At 51.3% G+C, this 23,598-nt stretch overlaps 1 protein-coding gene across 2 annotated transcripts; it reads right to left on the reverse strand.

Moving 5' to 3' along the window:
• Positions 1–219: 219 nt before the first annotated feature.
• On the reverse strand, positions 220–23,028 carry Nkd2 (NKD inhibitor of WNT signaling pathway 2). Of its 2 annotated transcripts, none has more exons than XM_055597918.1 (10): positions 22,844–23,028; positions 22,710–22,745; positions 22,358–22,461; positions 6,436–6,496; positions 5,224–5,351; positions 4,550–4,645; positions 3,738–3,885; positions 3,069–3,153; positions 2,491–2,618; positions 220–1,205 (listed from the first exon to the last, which is right to left on the reverse strand). In XM_055597918.1, the coding sequence occupies exons 1-10, from the start codon at positions 22,866–22,868 to the stop codon at positions 628–630; spliced, it is 1,389 nt and encodes a 462-aa protein (XP_055453893.1). In that variant the 5' UTR covers positions 22,869–23,028; the 3' UTR covers positions 220–627. The 2 variants fall into 2 exon arrangements, with proteins under 2 accessions (XP_055453893.1, XP_055453895.1); XM_055597920.1 differs by having other exon boundaries at positions 641–1,099.
• Between the last annotated feature and the right edge of the window lie 570 nt (positions 23,029–23,598).

The raw sequence follows: 23,598 nt of genomic DNA on the forward strand, positions 1-23,598 counted from the left end.
TCCAACCCATCAAAACCTGTCTGGGTCTCATCCTCATCCACTTAGGATGCTGGAAGCCCTCATGCTACCCACTGACCGAACATCACTCTGTCCCTCTGCTCATTCATGGCCCCTCCACTCTGCTTGAAATGGGGGAAACTAAGAACATGGCACACTGGAGAACAACTACTTTCTAGACCCAGCCCACTGACTTTACAGTAAATAAACCTCACAGAAAGCTTTGCCTTCTCCGTTCACTCCTGGCCTTGTACCAGGAACTCAAGGCACCCAAAGGTCAAAGAACCACGAGGATACAAACCATGTCTAGGCACAGTCTCTCAAACATCCCAGGACCACGCTGTGCAGCAAAAGTAAGAGCAGATGGGTTTTTTGCCCTCATGTATGGGCTTTCTGGATCACACAGGAGCACGTGTTACTGAGAACTGTCAGCTGCCATTAAATGTACTAGTATCCAAATGGAATGGAGAAAGGTGGCTTTGTCCATGAATATCCAGCCTGGTGCCATCTCCCTGGTGCCAACTTGCCATCTGTAACTGGTGTTGGGCCAGGAGATGCTGTACTCTACTGGGCTCATGCCAGCACCTGCTGTGTCCCCGAGGGTGTGGGAGCAAAGTGCTCGTTTGGATGCTAGGATGGGTGAAAGTGGTGGTGGTGGTGATGGTGGTGGTGCTCGTGGTGATGGTGGTGCTCGTGCCTCTGGATCACAGGCACCACGTAGCCCTCGGACCCCAGCATGGGAGGCATGTCCCGTACCACTTCATGCTCCACCATGGTAGGCTGGCCATGCCCCTTGAGTGGTGAGTGGCCTTCCCGGCCCTTCTGTCGGTACCGCTTGTGACCATAGGGCTGTGGTGGGGGCTGTGGCGGGGGCTGCGGAAGGTGGTGGCCATCCTGAGCACTCTGGGACAGTGGCATAGCCTGCAGGCCATAGCTGAGTGCTTTCCCTGGCTTGCTGTTGCCTGGTGCCCCGAGAGGTTTTCCTGAACCTTTGGGAGACCTGAGGAACTGCTTCTCCTGCCCCTTGAGCCGGGGCTGCACAGCCAGAGCCCGGGCAGCAGGCTCATTAGTTGGTACGACATGGTCAGCCAGGACCTGGGACCTGCGGTGGTATATAGCGTGAGCATCCGACTCCTGTGATCGGGACCTGCTTGGAATGTGTGTGGCCCTGCCATGATGTTCTTGCCTGGCCTGTTCAGGTGGTGACCCTAGGGACAAGACACAATGGTGGCCCAGAGTAAGGCTTGGGACACAGGTCATATCTGCACTATGGGTTTGCAATAGAGGTGGCCTTCTGGCTGGCTCACAGCTCAGATGGTCACATGCCCCAAGCTGAGCAGGGAGAAGTGACAGTTCAGTCCCAGGCACATTTTATACATTGTCTGGGAATCATCCCCTTATTAGAGACCCTGAATGTCACTACTGAAAGGGGTTTGGCCACCCTGACAACTTGCTGCTTGGCTCAGCTGGCCCCTTGTTCCCTGTTGTGGGTCTTGTTAGGGAGAATCTCCACTGGCATAGTCAGAACCCTGTCTGGGACATAAGGAGGGGTGACAGAAAGTTGTGTTATATTAGGGGACACTCCAGTGAAGGAGTGTAATTAATTCATTAACATACACCCCCTTTCCATCTCTCTCTCTTTCTCTCTCACACACACAGAGAGAGACTTGATAGAGCCAGATCAAGCAGACTTCTGCAATATCTGGTTTCAGCTTCAGGAAGTATTTAAACCCTTAAAGTCAGCCCTGTGCAGTGACCTTAGTACATGGGGCCAGTTGAGGTCAAACTCCCCACTAAACCCCCTGGAGCTCCATCTACCTCTTCAGATGCCCCTATCATCAGAGGGTTGAAGCTCTAGTACAAAGCACGTGGGGCCAGCCCTTGCCAGGTGAGGGTCAACTTCAGCCAGGGACCTCTAGCCCAGGTTGTCTGGAACAGACTGGAGGAGCTTATCAGATACTGTCACAGTGTTCAGCTTGCCTGTGTGGACCCTCAGGGATGCTTAGTGGAAATGGGGTGGGAGCTCTAGCCTCCAGCTTTCAGAGTGCCAGGCAGGCTGCAGTTCATGAACCTCTAAAGGCTACAAGAGGCACAAAACAAGAGGTGCATTCAGTAAAGCAGGACTGCAGGTGCCTACAATACTGGCGTCCACTTCTACACAAGCTGGCAATTCTGGCCTAACACACCAGCTCCCCCAGCTGAAAGGCTCCGGAAGCTAAATCTAGGAGTTCTCTATCTTCTCTAAGCCAGAGTTAGGTCTCATACACATACCTGGATGTTTAACCACCTTGCTTTCCAGGCCCCTGCCAGTGACAGGAGGGGAAGCTGTGGGTCCACATCTAGGTAGAGGATGACGGGTGCCCAAATGGGATGGGGATACCAGGGATCCAACACTGTGTTTGGATAATTCCAGAGCCTCCTGCCCACTTGCAGCTTCAGGGAGGCCGCTATACACGGCCGAGAGACCAATGGTGAGAGCCCTCCAGTACCTACCAGGACCAAACTTAGATGTATAGTTCTCGATGCCAGCAAGGTCTAGGTAGTGGTTTCTGCGCTCTGTGTTCTCATCCACACAGTAGGGCACTCGCACAGAGCAGGGCTGGGGATCAGCACTGGGCTTCCTGTGTGGAGCAGAGAGGATAGGCCTGACCATTTTCTCAAGGCCGGAGCTTCAACCATCATATGGCAGGAATGCCTACAGAGCGGGGAGGTGGTCTAGGAGGCTTAAGTAGGGACTTTGACTAGTGCCCACTGTCCGGAGAAAGTAGGAGGGAGGCAGTAGGGCAATGTTGTACGTCGTTCAGAGAACTAAGGTCCACAGCTCATTACGGCAGCCCACCAGGACCCAGGGCCCCACCACAGGTCTCCCAGGCTTGAATGGCCCTAAGCATTAGGGTGCTCCTGGCCACTTAACGGGCCACATGGCCCCTGCTCCCTTCCTTGGATAGACATGATGCTTAGCCCCACCCAGGTACCCTTGCCCTTCACAACACACAGGGCCTTCCTGTTTCAGCACCCTGCCTGACATCAGGGAGGCCTGCAGGAAGCAACCACCCGGCCCCACATCTCACCTGCTGTAGGCAGACAGCCTTCTGTCAGCCACCCGGGAGTCCTCTGTGAGCTCACTCTCTGTTCTGCCACGAGCTGGCTCCCGGTCTGAAAGAAAGGTGCTGTGCTCTCTCATGCCTCACTCATTTGTTCACTCCTTTGCAATTTGGTCGTTCACTCATCCCCTGCTCACCTGCACATGCACGCTTTCACTCAAGCATTCTTCTGCCCATTTGTCCTACGAATCCATATACCCACTCATTCTTTGCTGTTATTGTTGTATTGTCTTGAGACAGAGTTATCCTATAACCAATGTTGCTCTTTGACTTTTAACCCTGTTGCTTCCCTAGTGCTTAAGATTGGAGACCTATCACTATGCCCTTTGTTAATGAATTACTTTCCTTGCTCATCCATCCACTCACTAAGCAAACAGTTTTGTCCCCTGCAAGGTACCAGGTTCTGCTTGGGACATGTGGAAACAAGAAGTTTTTGACTGAAAGTGGTTGGGAAACATGAACCATGCTGACATCCAGGGACCGATGGTGCAGAGATAAGTGCTTTAGGGAAGGGCAAGTGTGAAGTGTAAGTTAGGTGGCTGTGGAAGTGCCCTGCCCCCGCAGGCCTGTGTTAGGGGTGCTGATCATGGAGACGGCGCCATTTGAACAGGAAGGGTCCTGGCAGAGACCCCTCACCTTGGCCAGTGGGAGGACATTCCTTCCTCTTGCTGGAGGGTTCAGGACTGACACTTAGCTTCACTCGGAGAGTCTTGCTGCTGCTCGAGGAGTGATTGACAGAGGCGTCGACAACCTCATAGATGGTGTGCATCAGGCTGGACATGTCCTGAGACCAACATGACAGACTTCAAGGGACATTTATCCCTTTATCAAGCATGTGTTTACCTCCTTGAGTAACTACATGGTACCTTACGAGTTCACTTATTCCCCACCAGAGACTGACTCATATCTAATATTAGCCCAAGAATGTCATACATGGCTTAACGGTAGCCCTGCCGTCTGTCCTTTCAAAGCCACATCTCTGACTTTTATATTCCAGAACATTAGATAAGCAAGCAGGTAAGTTTTGTTTTGTTTTTAACCTGGATACACTTATTTCAGCATCAATGTCACAAGGCAATGCAGAGGCTTCCTCTGCTCTCCTAGACACAGTTCAATGGAGCAGGGGCACTCCAAGTACCCAGGCTGTCCCGTAAGGGACATCACAGCTATAGAGGAAGACCATACTGGACTTGGTGAAGAGATGTGTGCAGACTTAGAGAGTAAGGGGATACTGATACCAGCTGGCTGAGGATGTGAAAGTGGGCCCTGCTTCTCAGGAAATTTCTAGTCTCTTTCTCCAGTTAGGACTCATTTTGTCTCTCCATCTGAGGATTCAGACATCATCTGTCCATCTGTTTACCAAACCAAACTGGTTCCAGATCTTAAGCAGCCACGCCCCTAACCTGAGCCTCCATCCTATGGTGGTCTGCTGCATGTGGGCACATTACCTCTCTGGTGACTTTCCCACTGTTGTCAAAGTCATACAGTGTGAATGTCCACTCTTGGCGGTTGTCTTCTTCCACGGAGACATCACATTGGAGGGTCTGTAGGCCGTATGCAGGGGTAGGAAACAAGGAAGAGCCAGCTGGGACTGACGACTGGGAGTGCCCCAGCTGCAGTTTGTCCCAGCTTCTACACAGGTGAAGGAAGCTCAAAGGCAGTTGGCCTGCAACCCTCAAACCCTATCTCTGCCCAGCCCCACCCATCTCCTAATGAGGAGCTGACTCCATGCCTCATGACTCAGTTTCTCCCCTGCAGCATCTGTCTCTGCTCATGCAAATACCCAGAATCACTTTGAATAAAGAGAATTAGAACCACGTATTCCTGCTGCTCCCCTGTCTGTGAAGCGGGAAACCCCGCTGTTGTTCCCTGACCAGTAGTCCTGGATACCCATTACATAAGCAATCCCATTTTTTACATATGTAAACTGCCCGGCCTTGCCAAGTCCATGGCAATACCATGCAAAACGGTAAAGCAGCACATTTTAGTCCTGCTTTAAGGCCTCAGAGAAGCTAAGGAAAGCATAGGGCTGGAATGGCCATGGCCCCCATTTAGGGGCCCCCACTATTCATCTTGGGCCCTAGGGACCCGCTCATGCAGATGTTCAGGGGAGAGGACTTACGTCAATGTTTAAGTGCTTCTTGCTGAGTCTTAGCGGGCCCTCCCGGCCTGCCGTTTTCTCCCCATCATCTATGCTGAAGGGCTGTCCTTGGCCCTCGTGGCCCTCAGACTTCTCAGGGGGCAGCACAACTGAGGGGGACAAGAGGAAGTGATGCATGGGTAGCATGAGGACAGAGGGGAAATGGTTGACTATTGCTGCTCTCTTCTGTTCTGCATGGCCCTGAGTAAGGAGCCTGCTCCTGTAGAATAGGGAAGTAGAGAGCAGAGAGAGGCCTCACCTGGGTTAGCTTCAACTGGGTAAACCCTTGCTCCATGAGCCCACAGTAGCTCCCAGTGAGCAATCTGCCCCCGCTAGGCTGACATTGCACAGATGGGGTGGGAGAAGGCCTTTCAAGATCAGAACAGAGTGGCCTCCACTCCCAAGTCCTCCAGGAGAGTGAATCCCAGTATCCCCAAGCTTTTCTCCTTGTTTTCATGGTCATTTTTCAATGCCTTCAATCCAAAATCCACTGACTAGGACACATGTGGGCTATCTGTTGACCAAGCAGTCTTGTCTCCCCTGACTCCCAATGTGGATGGATAAGAAACCCTGTTTTGGGGGCTCATATATTCTGGGTCTCAATCTGTGTCCTCAGGAGAAGGACCCACGGATGTTGGTCAGGTGTGTCTATTCAGGTATGAGCGCAGAGGATGCCCAGTGCCTGACTTCCAGAAGGCAGTGCTGGGAGCCTCTCTGGGCTTCAGCCGATGTCTGAAGGTGGATCTACAGTGCACTTACTGTGCCTGTAAGAACTGATCACATCTCTGGGTGGGGCTGACTCCAGCAAAGATGCAAGCATATGTCAGTGACTCAAGTGGAGTTCAAGTCACAGATGGCATGTTTAAGACAACTGGTGCAGTAAGTAGCCATGAGGTTAAGTCAGAATTCAAGAGCACCAGTCCACACAGCCCGACCTCTCTGCTCATTCCCAGAACTACAGACACAAAATGAGCAAGTGTATGGGGACACTGGCTCAACAGTTTGCTTCTTCCACTGACAGTTCCAAGCTGTCTGCTTGGTAAGATTCACAGGTGACTAAGGCTGCTGCTGACTCGGGAACTAACTGCTCTGGAGACTAGGAACCAACTGATCCTGACCCTTGTATGAGGGTTCTGTGGTGTGAACCCCAGGGTCAAGGTGAAGTCTGGGAGCATTTGCTGGAGTTAGACTCACCTTCCAGGGAGCCCTTGTCCTCCCAGAAAGGCCCATCCTTGGGGTCACCATTTGACAGCTCCTGCAAAAGAATGGGGCAGCATATGGCCATGAGGTTCAGCAGGGCAGAGAATGACAACAGGTTGGAGCTCTTTGAGGCTGAGACCTGAATAAACACCAACATCAGACCTCAAGAGGCCTCTCAATCTACAGTTCCACATACACCAGCCCCTCCCAGCTTCTCACAGTGGAATGTACAAATGCTGTGTGCTGGAGTCATTTCCAGGACTGGGCCTCATTGTCTGCAGGCGAAACCCACTTTCAAAGTGGGATCTCCCTGAAGCTTAGCTCCAACACTGCCAACCCACAAGTATAAGAAGCCTCGACACTCTGGTCCTGGCCTAGCTTGCAGAGTTTTCTACCAGAGCTTCACCCAAGGTAGCCCTGGGATGAACTCAGGGTGGCATTCACTAGAGCTGCAAAGGGGCCACTGCCTCCCCCGGGGCTGAGCTAAGGAGCAGGGATGGCTGCCAAGAAACACCCTCAGCCCACAGCTGATCTCAAGACCAGTTATGGAAAAATGGGAAGGACTTCAAACACATCTAGGCGATGTTTAAGCCAAGAAACTGTGCAGAACAAAAGCTCACATGGTTCTTGTAAATAATCCACAGAAGCAAAAGCTACAAGAAAGGAAATATAAAATGTGCCATGGAAGCCATCTGCAATCAAAGGGCTCTTCATGGCAGGAGAACAGGCGGCTGCCAGTCCAGCACTCAGGGCTGCCAGAAGCATTTCCCGCCAGTTTCCTGGCACTCCTGTTTGACTCCAGGTGTCTTCGAAGCTTTGAGAGCCCTCAAGTAGATGGGAAGCTGAGCTAAGACCCATCCATCTCGCTAGCTGGCAATGTCCCTGGGGCCAGCAAGGGCCAAAGGATGCCCTTGGTTTGTAGCCAGAGGCAGGAGAAAGACAAGGCCCCTCAATTTTATCTCATCCAGAAAACTGAGTATCTTGGGGACAGTTTGGCACAGTCTCACCCTGTCAGTGACCACAGGAACCAGAAATACCCACTACCCCATTCCTCACTGTGGAGAACATGGGATGCCTGGCAGGCTGCCTAGCACAACCTCGTGTTTATGCCCTTTGGAACAGAAAGGACATAGTGACAGAGCATATTTAAAAAACCTGATGCCTTTGGGATAGAATGTGAAAAGCATCTTGTCTCTAGTAGCAAACAACACAATAACTCTTGAAAGCCCCAAGCCTGAATGGACAGGCTGACTGTTCTGCAGAGTGTGTGAAAAGGATATCAGAAATGTTCAGGCACATGGGACAGAGACAGGAGTACAGCAGTATTCTGGGCAGTATTAGCTATGTGAGGATTGGTGAGGACAAACCCAGTATTAGTCTCCTGAAAGAAGAAGCCAGGACAGGCTTGGGGGTTCCTTAAGACTACCCCAAAGTGCAGCAAGAGGCTCCTCTCTAGGCTGTTCTGGCTGTGTACCAATTGTGGGAAACACAGCATTTGAGGAGCCCTCACTGCAAGAGACCAAATGGTCAAGGCTGAATGACTAGGGCCAGGAAGTAGGGGAGACCCCTGCTCATATCTACAAATTATAAGTACCTCCAGAATCCTCTGTCTGGATCTTGATGCATATTATAGCTTGTCATTTAAAGGATTATACTGGAGACTATCTCAATGAGAAAACCTTGTAATTATTAAAAAAAAAAAAAGTCTCTTTTCTGGCTGTGTATGGTAACATGTGCCTTTAATCCTAGCATTTGGGAGACAGAGAGTCAAGGATCTCTGTGAGTTTGCAGCTGACCTGGCCTACTTAGCAAGTTCCGGGACAGTGAGGACTACATAATGAGACCCCTTTTCAAAAAGGAAAAGGAGGAAAAAGTAGGACTTCTTATTCACTCACTGATCAAATAACCCACAGACTTAAGGCTCAAAGAAACTGATTTTAATGAAGTGCAAGGGGTCTGGCCTGGCTCTGTGGAACTCTTTTATGTCTACAATGCATAGTTCCATGTCCTTCTGAGACTGGAGGGCTCAGCCTGGAGGAACAGGGACCAGCTTATCCCTGTAGAACATATGATGAAATTTAGTAACCTCTAAAAAGCTGATTTGGGACTTTCCTTCTTTTGAAATCAGAGTAAGTTGTAAAGCTTCAGTTCTAGCTCCTATGAAGTGTAGAAGCTAGAATCCAAAAACATGGACCCCAAGGGTTCAGCTTCATCTTGGAGGGTGCTGTGTCTGATTACACAGGTCCTATGTCTGATTACAAGTTCAGTGGTTCCATGTTGCTGCTGACAAAACACAGTTATGTAGGGAAACCAAAGCTGGCTGATGACAGGAAGAGGGTCGAAGATTTGAGTCACTGTCAAGAGACAGGAACAAGGACAAGTGGAGCAAATATCAAGGACGACATCTCTTGAGTGACCTTCAGGGGCCCTGCTGGGCCTGAAAAGTGGTGCAGGTGAGAGCAAGGTCCTCCCTAATATTCTCATAGTCCCTTCCTCCATGAGACTCCCAGGATTTATCTCTTCCCCATCAGGCTTTTGGTTGGAGAGCTTGAATCCTTCATGAACAGGTATGTCTCATCTTACTAAGAAATTGGTGGGTACAGCACCCCGAGAGGGAGATGCAGCTGAAAGGCTAGAACCTAGAGCTGCCAGCCTCTGGCGTGTGCCTATACCACTTCCATACTTTATCCTGTATATGAGGTTGGAACGGCCACCGTTCGTGGACACCTTCCATTTCTTATTTTAAAAACAATCTTGAGTACCAGGTTTTGGAGCCTTGCATGGGTTTTGGGCTTTAAATGTGCAGTTGGGTAGGGAAGTAAGGACATTCAGTTTAGAAAAAGAGCTGGGGATTGGGCTTTTAGCATGCTTGGGATGCACTTCTCTAGATACCAATGCCCAGCATGGCAAGAAAAGAAGAAAAACAAAATAAAGAAGATCCTGCACAAACTCTAGATTGGTCTCCTAGGACATTCCCAAGGCTACAGTAATAGACCAGGGCTGCTATAACTGACCAAGGCCACAGCATCTGTGGGAAGGGCCACTGCAGCACACTGTCGGCACACACTAAAACCCCGAACATCAGGATTCTGAGCACTAGCCCAGGTGGCTGGAGAGGCCCTGGATCAAAGGAGAAAATGAGTGTTTGTGGGGAAATTCTGGCCTCTGCCTGGTGATTTAAGTCAAATCTGTCCTGCTTATATTGGAATGCCCTTTAATCTGCACTGCTTTAGTTAAGGAGAAGAGCCAAAAGCTTTAATTACATCATATAAAACCTGCACAGGGCCACTGACCACACAAGCAGCCCCTCCCCAGTGCAGGCAAGTCCCTGTGACTTAGGCTCACTGGAAGGCTGTCAAAGGCAGACATTACAACCCCTGCTGTGATGGAGTCTGGTGTCCTCAGGCAGATTTTCCTGCGGCCCACCTCCCCATTCACCCTATGTGCTCTTAAAGAGCTAGAACCAAACCCTCTACTAGACCCTCCTTGCTCTGGCCTCTGAACTTACTCCTCTCTGGTCAAGCTTTACCTCCTCTTTACATTCTCAGTTGCTAGACACTGATGTCTGGACCTATCCAAGTCACACTGGAAGTCCTGTCCAGGTCAACAGGAACCCCTGCTGCTTGATGAGGCTCCAGCTTAGCGTTCTGCACATCTCCTTAGTGCCTAACCCATAGGCACCTCCCTCCAGTACTCACTCTACCCCAAGGTTTGCAATATCACCATCTCATTTTCCAAGCTCTGATGGGTACTCTCCTAGCCCCCAGTGTCATGATTGTGGGGCCCATGCCACAGTGAAAACATGACTCATATATAAGATGGCAAGTATCTATGGTATGTCTGAGACTAACTTGTGCTGGCCTGAGGAGCTCTTTGCCCTGCTGCTGCATACATGGACAGTCCACACCCTACAGGCACCCATTTATTCACACCCAAAATGAGGGGTCCACAATTCTCCACACTCCTGCCCTGTTTCATTCCTCCACAAGGTGTTCGGGAGGTGACAGGCCTCAGGCCAATCCAGGTCACAGTCCTCAAACATTCCCATAACTGCCACTGCGTGGCAGCAGCGAGTGAGAAAGTTTCCCAGCAAACCTGGAGCCCTACTTTTCTAACTCAGAGGGCAACTTGTCCTACTGTAAGCACACAGCAGAATCAGAGGTGGTGGTCCCCACATCCACCTTAGAAAGAGGGTCATGTTGCTGAATCCTATCACCTACTAGAACCTGCAGACCCTGGGAGACCATACCTCAGCATCTTCCAAATGCCCAGCCAACATAGGCTGCTGTTAGAAAGCAGCAGCACAGGGCGGACGGGCCTCTCAGGACAACCACTGCCTGAGGTGTCGCCAGACTCAGAAACACAAGAACACTGTCTCCACCCGGGACCCAGGGAAAAGGCCTTTATTCCTGTCCAGAAAATAATCTAGGTGTCTAGATTTTTTTTCCCCTTCCTGAAGCCAGGTCCAAGGGCTTCTGCTGTAAGATAGCGCAGCAGGTCAGGCGTTCTGGTGGAAGGACAGGCAGTGACAGCTCTCATAAATTCCTATTCTCTGTGATGGAGTGTGCATGTGACCTTCAAACAAGCCCACATCTCCCCTTGGCTCACAGCTTCTAGGCTTGTGAAAGCTCTGGCTCCACTTATAAGTTTTAAGGTCAAGGTTGTACATCTTCAAGTGTAGACTGGGATGAAGGGCCAGATCTTGCCAATGTCTCAGAGATGGGGTGAGGTTGTGGGGAGGGATGCACACAGAGACAGATATGGTCACATAAAGAAATACAGAGACAGAAACAGGCAGGGATGGGGAAAGAGGTGGGGATTCGGCCTTCAGTGGGTACCCCAGCGGAAGAGAGACAGAAGGAGGTGAGGCCAGATAAAACAGATGGAGGCCACTGTCCAGAACTGTGCCCAACAGCTGGCACCACCAGGCCCTGGGAACAGTGTGTGGTCTCAAACATGGTTACCAAGTACTAGGGTGGTCTTTGTATATATGTTCACTTCAATATTAGTTCCTGACCATCATAAGAATCACCACATCAAGCTCCTATTTGCTGGAAGACCCCTTCAGCCCCTTCCCAGATGCAAAGCTCTCCATAAACACATGTCGCAGGCCACCGGGATGACATTTTGGACAGCTCGGCAGTGTGAGTCCTAGTCACTCTAACACCGGTGCTGGGGCTTTTTTAAGAATAGCATTCTGGTGGGAAGACAGAGCTGCAGGATCTGTGTGAGATTTACGCCATGTTTGGGGGGAGGTCAGGGAGTAGGTGGAGGGGATATAAGAAAGCAGCCAGTAGTGCCCTCAAGTGTGGGTTGCAACTACCTAAGGACCATGCGGAAGAGCCAAGGGAGCCAGGAAAACACCAAGGCTCCTGCTTGCAGGCTGTGGACGTGGAATTATTGTGGGCATCCCTCACACATGTCAAGTTAAAGGCATCACCCCTGGGACAAAGAGAATGTGATGCCCAGAAGTGGCTGATGCCAGGACCATCACAGTACTGAAGCCAGTAGAGTCAAGAGAGGAATGAAGAAAGAGGCTACAGGGTAGAGATAGCAAGGCCACAGCCTCTTCTGCTGGGGACGGTACCAGGTGCAGTAAGGACCAGCAAGAAGCAAGAAACAGCAGCCTAAGAGGAGACACTGGGGAAAGCAGGCTGTAGATACCTTTGGAGCAGGGAAGCAATGGACTTGGGGGGCGGGGAGATTATGGCTTTGAAAGCACTCAGATGCAGGGGCCTTGCTCCTCACACAGTTTTCCAGGCATGGCATCAAGCACCAGGCTCCGAGGAACAATGTTTTCTTAGGAAAAGGTGAGGAGGCCACTCTGCCTGCCGCCAGGGGCTGGAATTCCATTTCCAGGTGCTGGCCCGCTGGTCTGTCTGGAAACGGTTGGCCAGCTTTGAAGTCACGTCTCAGTTTCAGCAGCTAAACAGTTTCAGATGTGACAATCTAGTTTTATGGGCTTAATAATTCTGACACATGTGCAGTAGGGGCCCAGCAGTTCCTGTGGTGCCGGGCAGGTCCCCTGCAGGGGCTGAGGGCCATGAAGTCCTGAGTGCCTGAATCTAAAACAAGATGTTTAAGGATAGCGAACCCCAAGCCACCACGGAAAGGGCATGTTCTTGCTTTCTTCTAAGATCTGCAGGATGTTTTTACTCTATACACTCTTTTTTTTTTATTTTAATTGGGAGAAAGGGGCTAGGATCATTTTCACCAGAGATTTTATAGTAACCAAAAAATGAAATTCATAAAAGGTGAGTAACTGGGAGAGTAACAGGGTTTCCTAAAACACACACTCATCCTTCACACCAGTACTTTGTCCAGGCCAGAAAATACAAATATTTCCATCATCATCTTCCTCCTGTTCCTACCAGCTTTCCCATTGTTTCCGTCACTTGATTAATAATAGAATAATAATTATTATATAATAATAGAATAATAGAATAATAAAACACGGACTCCATTCCCAACTCCCACTCACCCAAAAATACACTGATCCCCCAAGTAGTCCCCCAAAGGGCCCACATTTGCTATAGGAATTGATCAGCCCCATGGACTGTGGGGAACTGAGCATCCACGGTCCCAAGGAGGCCCAGTTCACAGAGAGTACTAGACAGGAGGAAGAGGATGAATGAGTCACTGATGAATGCATGGCCACTTGCTGGAGAAATGTTTGCAATGTGAGACACCGTGAAAAGGTCAATTGCAGTAAGGGGTCAGCAGCCTCCCTTTAAAGTCTGGCAGCCGAGACCCTATCCCTCATTCAGAGAGAAGGATTCCGGTGACTTGTGTCATCCACATTAACCTACACATGTGAAACAGAATGCTGCTGGCCCCATACCTCAGCCAAGAAAGGGGACTCACCAGTCCTCCCAAGAATCCATCTCCAACAAAGACGTCCACAGAAGACCCACCTTGAAACAAAGTACTTTCAGCACACGCACACATTAAGTCTTTATATGCATGTGATGTCTGTACATAAACATGTCTGTACTCACTGCACATGCAAATAAATGTACACACACACACACACATGAACCCACGAGTGTGCTTGCCCAGAGAATCAGATAACCATAAGCCATGGTGACTACTTGTCTTGTTTTTACTCTTAGCTCTTGGTGTTCCACGGTCACTGCAACTTGTCTTTTACCAGTCATGCCTGACACCACAATTGTCTTTCACAGAGAATGATGACCAAGGCTGACCAGCCTTCCCTGATGGTGACAACTCACAGTTCACAGGCCACAGAGGTTGCAAAATAACAAAATGGAACCCAAACTCAGATCATCTCCCAGACTCAGATTCCTCTCTTGGATGAAAGTGGACTCTTGATTTTTAACACAGACCCCACACAGTTTCCATCTCAGGCTCTGACTCAGGAAACCTACTGGACATCTTTGCTTCTTTCATTCCTATTAAAGCTTTATGTTTCTCATTCCAAAGGCAGATTAGTTCCAAAGCTGGAAGAGAACACGGCTGAACCCTAAGTTACTGTTTCTGTTTTACTTTAGAATGTACTGTGTGATGTGGTGTTCTTACCAGAGATAAGCAGGCTAAAAACCGGCGCCAGGCCCCTGGGGAGCTCACAACTCAGAAAAAGCAATAAATGGTGTTCATTTTTGTTAAGTGCTCTCTGTAGAGCTCTGTGGAAACATACCCTCACTGGCTCTGCTGCCTGGCTGGGCTGTGGAGATCAAAGGGGGCCTCATAGCTACCCTATCTGGCAGCAGCTGCACAAAGGCCTTAAACGGAAAAAGGCCAAACCTAGATCCTCCAAACCCTCCCTAAGGAAATTTAGTGTGGTCCCAGTGACAAACTCGCATTGCAAGTTTAACAAACAATATTGTTTCAGAAATGGTACCAGCTCCAGTCAGCTGAAGGCTGCACAGCTGCAGGGAGAGCTAGAGCCCAGGGTCATCCAGACACAGAAGAAAGCCTGGACATAGCAGGGGCTCCTAGGATAAGACTGAGGTCCAAGGGCTTGGTTAGTGGGCCAACGATACGCTGGCTGCCAGGACTGGAGGTGGCTGGGAAGAGATGAGAGCACTGGTACTTCACCCAGCAAGGCTCTGGTCCTTGGGCAGAGATGTGGTACCCACAGATCCCCTCACTGTTGCCTGAAGAACTCCAACACACAAGCAGAGGCTCCTGTTCTTCGTTCTGCCCTATACTCTATATATCACAAACAAAAGAAACCCTGAGACCAAGTCCAAAGAACCTTCCGGACAGCTTCCTCTCCCCAGCTGACACAAGGCTGGCTCCTGCTGCATTGTAATGCCTGGCCTAGGGTCTTCCCACAGAGCATTCATGACTCTTTGCCCACTAAGGTCATCAGATGCTGTTGGTTCCTCAACCCAATCATGTGTAGTCACAACCAACTCCACCAGAGCTGGCTACTGGATAAAGCTTTAGAGAACAAACTCCAAAGGTGCCCAGTCAGCTATGGGAAAGGAGAACCAAGTGTGCAGGGGATACTGAGCAGGATGAGGCCAGCAGTATTAGGTGGGCATCCAGGATTCCCACCAAGGGCACAAACAGGACGGGAGAGCTAACAAAACCTGTGAGGGTGAGCAGACAAGAGTGGAAGGGCCTGGCCAGGCCACCTGTACTCTCAATTTCTCTGGGAGAACACAGGAGGTTCCTGCAGTGAGGGCTGTCACCAGTGAGGGCTGGGGCAGGAAGAAAGAGGTATGAGGTTGCCAGCTTCATGAGGTTTCTGAGCAAGTTCTTTCCCAGAGCCAGAAAAAAGTTAGGCTTTCACTTCAAGGAGATAAAAAGAATTAATTTCCCTTTAGTGGAGAGATCCACTCTGGACCCCTGTTTCACAAGCTAAGAGAAGCTAAGAGGGCCCTGCTACCCTCCACTCCACCCCCACCCCAGACAAGGACTAGCAGAACCTACGATTCTGGGGACAAAAAGCAGGAAGGGCTATGCTTTCAAACACACAGACCATCCTTCACAGAGCTCTGGATAGCGACCCACCAGGATGCCTAATGGTATGTTAAAATAATCTCCATCTGAATTTCTGTATTAAAATATTACATGCTTTTTTAGCTTCCCTGATTTCAGGGCTCAAAACTAGCTATGGCTCACTGAGAAGATTCTGAAGAACAAAAGTAAAATAAGTCCTCCCTTCTGGCTGCCGGGCTTCATTGCCATCAGTACATTCCAGTTGTGCGTGGCAAACAGGATCGAACAGACCCAATTTGTCCGGTGTTGGCATGAAGGGCTGCCAGCCGGATGCTGCCAAATCCCCCGTCAACGTGAAAGCTGATTACAGCACACGCGGGCCCAGCAGTGGGTGCAGTTTGCCGTAAGGCAGGATGGGGGCCAGTGAGAGCTTTTGATCACTAACAGGCTTATCTGTGAGTAGCAGCTCCAGCGAGCCAGTCTTGCCCAGGCCACTGCTGTGCTTCTGCCTGGGATGGTTCTGAGCATCCAACAGGCTACAGCTGTGCCTGGTGAGGTAGCCAGCACATGGGATAATCACCCTCACCTCTCAAAGCCTGAGACAAACTTGTGCTCCTTAAAAGTGGCCAGTCCATGTTGCCGGCCAGGCTTCAATGTTATCTGGCACCAAGCTCAGTTAATAACAGAACACAGTCTGAAAATGACCCTCCATCACCACTGGGTGGCCCATAAGGAATCCACTTGCTCTGACCCATGCTGGGTGCTCACAGTGGGCAGAGAGCACTGGTGTTTTGACAGCCCAAGGATAACCACAGAAAGCCAATCAAGCAAAGAGCTGGGAAGGGGGTGGGGCTGTATGGATGACCTTTCCATACACCACCTCAAGTGTGAGAAGCCTAACTTAAGCCACGTGTCTCAGTGACTCTGTATCCATCCCAGAGCCCCATGATCTTTCTGAAGCTATGGTCACTGGACTGCATCCCGCTCTGCTTGTCAGCATGTCTACCAACTTTTTGACAAATGAAGCACATAAACAGTGCCCCAGTGGGACAGAACACTTCTGTGTAGCAGTAGGGCATATCCCATCCTTTCACTCCAGGGGAATTTCAGTTTCTCACATAACCCAGGAGAGATTCTGCAGACCTGCTCCATACACTTGCACTCTGACCCCTTCCAGGGATCCTTCTGCCAGTGGGTAAAGTTGACTCAAAACTCACAAGGCACAGAACTGATTTCTCAGAGGTGTTTGGGTGGGAGGGATAGGGGTCTCCGGGGTTCAGGGCCCTTCCTCTTGTAAGAAGGAAGACTAGTCCATCAGGCTGTAAAAGGGAGACAGACGCATCAGTAACACACCCACCAGAACCTCCCAGGCACAATTGTACCGAGCTGCTTTCCTGTATGTCAGGGTCTCAGAGCAGAGATTTCACGTAGATGAGCTGGGTGGCATCATGTATCACTTAGTTAAGAACAGCCCACAAGGCCACCCACAACAGTTCCATGAACAGACATCTAAAGTAAGTTTCCCTACAAACAACTCTTTCTTGGGCTCCATGGAGCCACACAGCTCTGTGGGACCTCTCCATGAGCCAGTCAGGGACAGCAGCCTTCATGAGCTGCTGTGGATCAGTGTCTCCATAGTCTCCTGGGGTGATGCGAGCCTGTCCTCATAACTTCCTGACACAGGCAACATTCTGGGGGTTCCTCTTACCTGTAGGAAGACCTGGTCTTTGTCCACAGGGCTCAGCTTTCCTAAGCATAAGGCTGACCACTGTGCTTCCCAACCACATGTGGTGGTCCTACTGTTTGTTGTCAGGGCCTGGCCAAGATGAAGCACAGGGATCCACCTCTGCCAAGCTCGTGCATCCCGTTCTAGACCCTCACATCTGTCCCCTCATTCCTTTTGATATGACTGTGAGAAATATGTAGCCTCAAGGCCACAGGAAACAAGCTAAGCTGAATTCCAGAGACATATGGAGCAGGCCACAAGACCTGGCCAGATAGCCAAGCAAGAGCATCGTGGCTAGGGCCAGTTTGCTGCCTCCTGACCATAGAGAAGAAAAAAAAAAGTCATGTTTTAGTTGGCTCTGGCATGGGGTTCCAGTTTAGCTCTGGCCAAGACTTCAACAACCTCTGTGCAGATTGGTCATCTGCACCCTTTGATCTCACTACTGAGCCTTGGAATTGGAAACACAGCTCCGCCCTCTACTTCTTGCATACCGAGAAACAGAAACCACCAACCCCTGTCCCCAGACTACAGAGCAAGTGGCAATGGATACAGAGCAAGTAGGCCTATCCCTAACGCTGGGAAGGGATTGGGTCTGGATATGTTGCCTACATTGCCCTGCTCTGGACAAGCTGTAGATTCTGGGAAGTTAGCCAGCCTGTTCTTGCACATGAAGCTGGACCACAGTGCTAGAACCACGAGGCCAGGCCATCCCCTTGTGTATGGTTGGAACCATGGTCCCTAGCCATGCCATTGTCTGGGCCTCCTGCTGGCCTTGCCCCAAATTCACCTCAGACCCCCCACTCCTCACCTGGGCTCCAGGTTGAGCAGGCCTTCTGGTCAAGAGTGGGAATCCCAGGCTGACTCTCGGACTTGTTTAACACAAGGCCGGTAGCTTCTGAGGAACAATGGCCAAGGCTGACCTCTGGCCTCCACGTAATCGTGCATACATGTGCACATGCACACACACAGAAACACACACACAAAGCACAAAATTCTCACATGTAAATCACTCAGCCACAAGTGAAACTGTAAGAAGGAATCTGAGTTATGGGGAGGTGGTGCCATTTGCCACAGTGGCCAATCTGCTCACCAGGGCATGGGGAAGCCACTTCCCCAGTTTTATTAATACTTCTACAGAGCCAAAATTTTAGCTCCTTCAGCATTAGAATGAGCAGCCGTGACTTGAAGCTGTCTTAGAAATCTAGATGTGACAAGCTACCCAGGAACAAGCCTTAGTCCTAGCTTTCTATGAAACGCACCCAAATCCTGGGGCAAGAGGCTCATCTTCTCAGAGCCTTGACCTAGGCACCTTATATGGTGCTCTTTGGATGCAGAGGTAGGCAATACACACATCTGCACATATCTATCCCCTGTGTCCAGTGTTGAGAGCACTTGTTGATCTTCCTGGGAACCGTTCAAGAACTTGAATCCCAGGGAACACTCCTCCCTTGCATAGAGAGAGGCTGTGCCAGCCAATGCTATTCCCGATTGTAGATGCCAGGAATCTGTCTCTCCAGCGTCTGTGGCCACAACCCTAACTGTGGCCTTGTATGGTCAGTGACCCAGAGCTCCTGTCGTAAGACACCAGAGAGTTAGCCAAGGAGCAAAAGCAGATACTGTCCCTCAGTGGCAGATTATATCAAAGCAGTTCCAGGGCCTCCCACAAGTGCCAGACTGGGTTACACACTGACCGAAGGGCACCTGGTGCTCCTTGAGATGACTCCAACCCCTTCTGCAACATGGTGATAGTCTGGTGGCATTTGCTTCCCTTCTCTCCTCTACTTAGACAAGACCACATCTTGGGAGGTAACCTTCAGCCATGTGCCTAAAAGCATTGTCACCAGCTCCCTCAGGTTGCGTCCTCTGGCCAGTTTTGCTTCCCCTCTCCTAAAGGTTGCTGATTCCCAAGGCTTGTCCTTGATGCTCCTGCATCCATGTGAGCCCCTGAGCCCCTATGCACGTCTGCACCTCTCTAGATTCAGACTAGGTCCCAAAAGCCAAACCCAGAGGGCACAGGGAGAACAAGGGACAACAATGATATGTTGTGATGGTGGCCACTGATACCCCTCTTCTACCCCGATGCCTTCAAGGCCTCTCTTCCAGCTGCTCTGTGGGCAGTCCCAGGGAAATACTGCTTCTTCTTGGGGGCTGCAAAGCACCTCTCTGGAGCGCCATACCTGCCCTGCAGATGTCTTACACTACATGTGCCGTGTTTCTGTATCAACCAGGGATAGGGTGGTATTCAGGCTGTGGCAAAGGCTAACAGCTCCGTTCCCTAACAGAAGCAAGCAAGTGTCCAGGTGAGGTGGCTCCTGACCCAGGGCAGGTAAATGACCTCTGCCACAGCAGGAGCAGCAGAGTTAAGGGGCTCAGGCTTGACAGCTGGTTCCAGAGAAAAAGGGATCAAGGCCTGAATGAGCAAGCTTTCTGGTTCTGAGGAACCTGTCGATGACATGATAACGAGAGCTCATGGGTTTAGAAGCCAAGGTCTGCACAGTGGATTCAGCCTCCAAAGGCACCACAGGCTCTCACACTGGTCACTCCCATACCTTCCAATGTTATCTATCTCCTTCTGAAAGGTACGACGTGTCAGCACACAGAGAATGACCGTGTAAATGTGGGTGGAGCTGGTGAATGGCATTGTAAAGTTCCAGTTTGCCCAAGACAGCCACACATCGCCCTCCACAGGCTAAGCAGTGTGGCCTTTCCTCTTGCAAATATGCACAGCTGTAGAGCACTCAGAAAGCCATGGACGTGGTTCTCAGTGGCTTCCACAGCTTCTATACAGGCAGACTCCTCAGAGTCCAAGCTAAAACCACACCACTAGAGTGAGAGAATGCTCCTTTCTCAGGCTCAGTGGAAATCTGTGTTTAATTCACAACAACAAAACAGTGACTCTTGTCTTCTTAGTAATTTCCTGCCAGCCTCTGGGGGGGGGGGGGGCTGGGGAAATTAAAGACAGCCTAGTGGAAGAAGCGACACACATGAGACTATCCTGCATGGAGCCTCACAGATGACTGACTACTCAGCCACTGAGAAAAGCCACCACCAAATGCTGCCCAAACTTCAGCCCCATCAGTATGTTCTCAAGGCCTGAAACCACAGTTGTTCTGATGTCACACACCTCTCTCCAAACCATCACTTGACTATTGCTGACAAACCCATGCCCCTCCCTTCATTTCCCTGCAGGCCAGGAGTCACACAGGTGCCGACACACAGCACAGCTTCTGACATAGCAGCGATGGCCACTGAGGCAGGAAGTGGTCCATACAGCTCAGTAGCAGAGTCAAAAGCAATGTCATCCTTCTGGTTTTAGGGAATGGGAGAGCAGATGAGAAGCCAGAAAGGGGAGATGCAAGTCCCCCAGTGAGCTGCCACAGGTGATAGGGAGTATTGAGTCGTATGATCAGGGCACAGCTCCTGGGATGCTAAGTTGGACAAAACTCTGGGCATTGTGAAACGAAGGCTTTGGGAAGGGACATAGACCCAACACTGACTGTTACTAAGCTTTCTAGACAGAAGGAATGCTATGAAGATAGGGTCCCTCCCAGGCCTGGGCAAAAACTGCCTAGCAGAGCTCTAGCTTCCAGGCTCAAGGGCAGCAATGTGGCTTCAACAATACCTGACCCTAGTGAGGGTGGTGCCTGGGCTAGGGCCTCAGCTCAAGGTATGGCCAGGCCGGGAGCCACAGCTAGATATGGAAAACACAGTGTTGTCACTTACAGCTACTTAAGCTGGGTCAGACCGACTGAGACTCTGCTCTTTCCATTTTAGAAAGGCTTTATCATAAAAGAAGGACAAAGCTAAAAGAAAAAATGCAAGCCAGAGCCCACACAACTAAAACAAAACAATGAGCCAAAGTGTGGTATTCCTGGTCCTAAGATCACAGCTTTACTTCAGTAATTCCACAAGGATACAGGAAGCACCTGCACTCTCCACAGAGGATGCTCTGGCCCTCCCACTCCAGTGACACACACTTCCTTGTCAGCTAAATTGTGCCCCATTCTGAATACCACTGCTCTCAAGTGGGGATTTCAAGGGTCCAGCCCAGATTTGCTACTAGGAAGAAAGACCCCAAGCCTGGCAGATAAGGGGGAGGGCCAGCCTAAATGCTCTCCCATGGCATGAACATGTTCGCAGAGACCAGCCCCAATTTTCTATCTCTGGCTAACATGCATCTGAGAACCAAGCTGTCCACAGGCAACAACTGGCCACCAAGAATTCCTTAGCAATTGTAAGTGGTAGCAAGATGGACCTGGGTAGTCCTGGATGCCTGGCCTGGTCTCCTCTCCCAGAAATGGACAGCACATAACTATCTTAATCTTAACACTGGACCCACAACACCTCAGCATGTCCACTTTTATGGCGACAGTTGATCATTCCAGGAAACACGCATCCAAACTAGTACATATTATTTTGAGCCTTTGTAGGCCCAGGTCTTGGGTCAGGGCCACACAAAGCACTCATGAATACCCAGAAGTTTCTATTCATCAACCAGAAGGTTCTTCCAGAAAGGACACTGACCCCAGTCCATTTGCTGACTTCCCAGAGCTCTGGGCCAGTGAGGACCTTGTAGTGAGGAGCCAGCAGAGGGGAGCCAGTTGCAGGTGAGCAAATAAAACGTAGTCTAGTTGTTCTCTCATACTCTGCTCTTCCTAACACAAATAGCCCAGTGTCTGCTTCCTCTTGCTGGCAGATAAGCTCCACCACATCTCACCCCAGGGGCCCTGGCCCTGGACAGTTCGCTCCTCCTACACATGGTCCTTGGATAATCTACTCCCACAACACTGGGTAACATTTGTGGTCTGGGGTAACAGTTTTCCCACTGCCCAACTGTCCTGGGCTCTCCTCCCTGCAGGCCTGTGGTTAGCCCTCTAAAAGTTGGAAGGCAAGGGTAGCCCTTACCTTTGATAACTCCACTATGCAAACAATAGGCTCTATAGCCTTCACCAAGGGATGGGGGAGGTCCCTCAATCCTTCAAGCCTGGAATACGGTGATCTGGGCCCCAGTTGGGCCCCAGCTCAACTTCACCAGTCCCTCCTGCCTGAGGGGCGGAGCCACCAGTTCAACCCAAACTTAGCGCTTGGAGATTCCGATACCTCCACTCAGCCCCCCTCTGGGATACTATGCCAGATGCTGGGAAGGGGCCGGCTATCCTGGCCAGCCGTCTGAGCAATGCCTTCTGCATGTCCCGGTGGTAGAGAGGCACAGCTCCGGCATAACTCCAGACACTGCAAGGCCGGTGGCTGCGCGACCCCGCCCACCTCCCCGCTGCCTACCTGCTTGTCCCGTGCGCGATGTTCCACGCCGCCGCCTGAGCGCCGTTCGGTCTCTTCCGTTCCTTTGCGGCCGCTCCCGTATGCAGACACCACGAAGCTGTCCCCTGCGGCCCGCCCGCAGACGCGGCGGGAAACACGGCATCCAAGGAGAAGGAAGACGATCGTGAGCCTCGCGGGATGCGCTTCTGCCCAGCCCCGGCGCCTACCCGGTCCCCAGAGCCCCGGGGCCACGAGCTACCGGAGACCCAAGGCGTGTCCCACCCGAGGGCGAGAAGCAAGGGGCGCCCCAAGCTCGGAGCTCTGCGCATCCGGCCCCGGGGCCGCCTCGCGCCCTGACCGCGCCCGGACTCACCTTCGGGGCTCTCTCTCCTCTTGCAGGCGGCTGCGGCTGCAGCGCGGCCGGAGGACACGGGAAAGAGAGAAGGGACAGTGAGTGGCGGCGCCCACCCGCGCCTCCCCGCATCCCGCCACCGGCCCGCTGCTCACCATGCTTAGACTGAAATTTCCCCATGTCGCCGCCGGGCCTGGACCCACACTGCGGCCGAGCTCTCACATGCACGTCCCAGGTTCGAGTCCGGGGCACGTGAACCGCGCGCCAAGAGCGACTCGTGGAGTCCGGATCCGGGGCGGGGCAGTCCGGCAGGCTTGGCCCTGCAATCGGAGCCAGCGGCGCGGGCAGCGGCCGGTCTCCCTCTGAGCGCGCGCGCCCGCTACGGGGCTTTAACAGCGGTTCTCGCAGCGCCCCTCGCGGCCGCGGACCGTAGCGCACTGGACCGGAGCGTCTCCTTTACACTAGGTTCCACTGCACCCCAGGCGGTGTGACTAGCACAGAGCACTTGTGGTGGCAGACAGGGCCTGTAGTAGACTCCAGGTTTCTGATGTCTCAGATTTCTTGATGGGGGACCAACCTCCACCCCTCACCAAACTTTGGTCTTGAGATCCCAAATTCAAGAGGCGGGTGTTAGAGTACTTCTGTGGAAGAGAGAACCCTGGAGTCACCTAGGTCTTAGAGACGGTTTTTGATTCCTTTGGCCAGGAGAGTTGATAGGCACAGGCTGGGCTGTGGAGGTGGAGTTGTGGAGCTAGAAGGCCACAGGAATAGAGGGACCAAACTGTGTCCTGGCCTGCTGGGGTGGACCCTTTTCCCTTCCTCTCATATTGGTGAAGGACCAGCCCTGCACATCAGCGTGGACAGGCCCTGAACCCTTCCCTTTGACTTTGGCTGGGACAGGGTCCTTGCT

This window comes from Psammomys obesus, unplaced genomic scaffold (assembly GCF_907164565.1).
Source record: "Psammomys obesus unplaced genomic scaffold, mPsaObe1.curated_primary_1811, whole genome shotgun sequence".
In the NCBI taxonomy this organism is placed as follows: Eukaryota; Metazoa; Chordata; class Mammalia; order Rodentia; family Muridae; genus Psammomys; species Psammomys obesus.

Bases quoted from the DNA above. Each gene is read 5' to 3' on its own strand.
- Nkd2 (XM_055597918.1), bottom strand. From the start codon at position 22,868: ATGGGGAAATTTCAGTCTAAGCATG. The intron at 3,886-4,549 runs GTAATGTGCCCA...TGTTGGTCTCAG, and splicing joins GTGGGAAAGTCACCAGAGAG to GACATGTCCAGCCTGATGCA. The intron at 2,619-3,068 runs GTGAGATGTGGG...TGCTCCACACAG, and splicing joins AGGCTGTCTGCCTACAGCAG to GAAGCCCAGTGCTGATCCCC.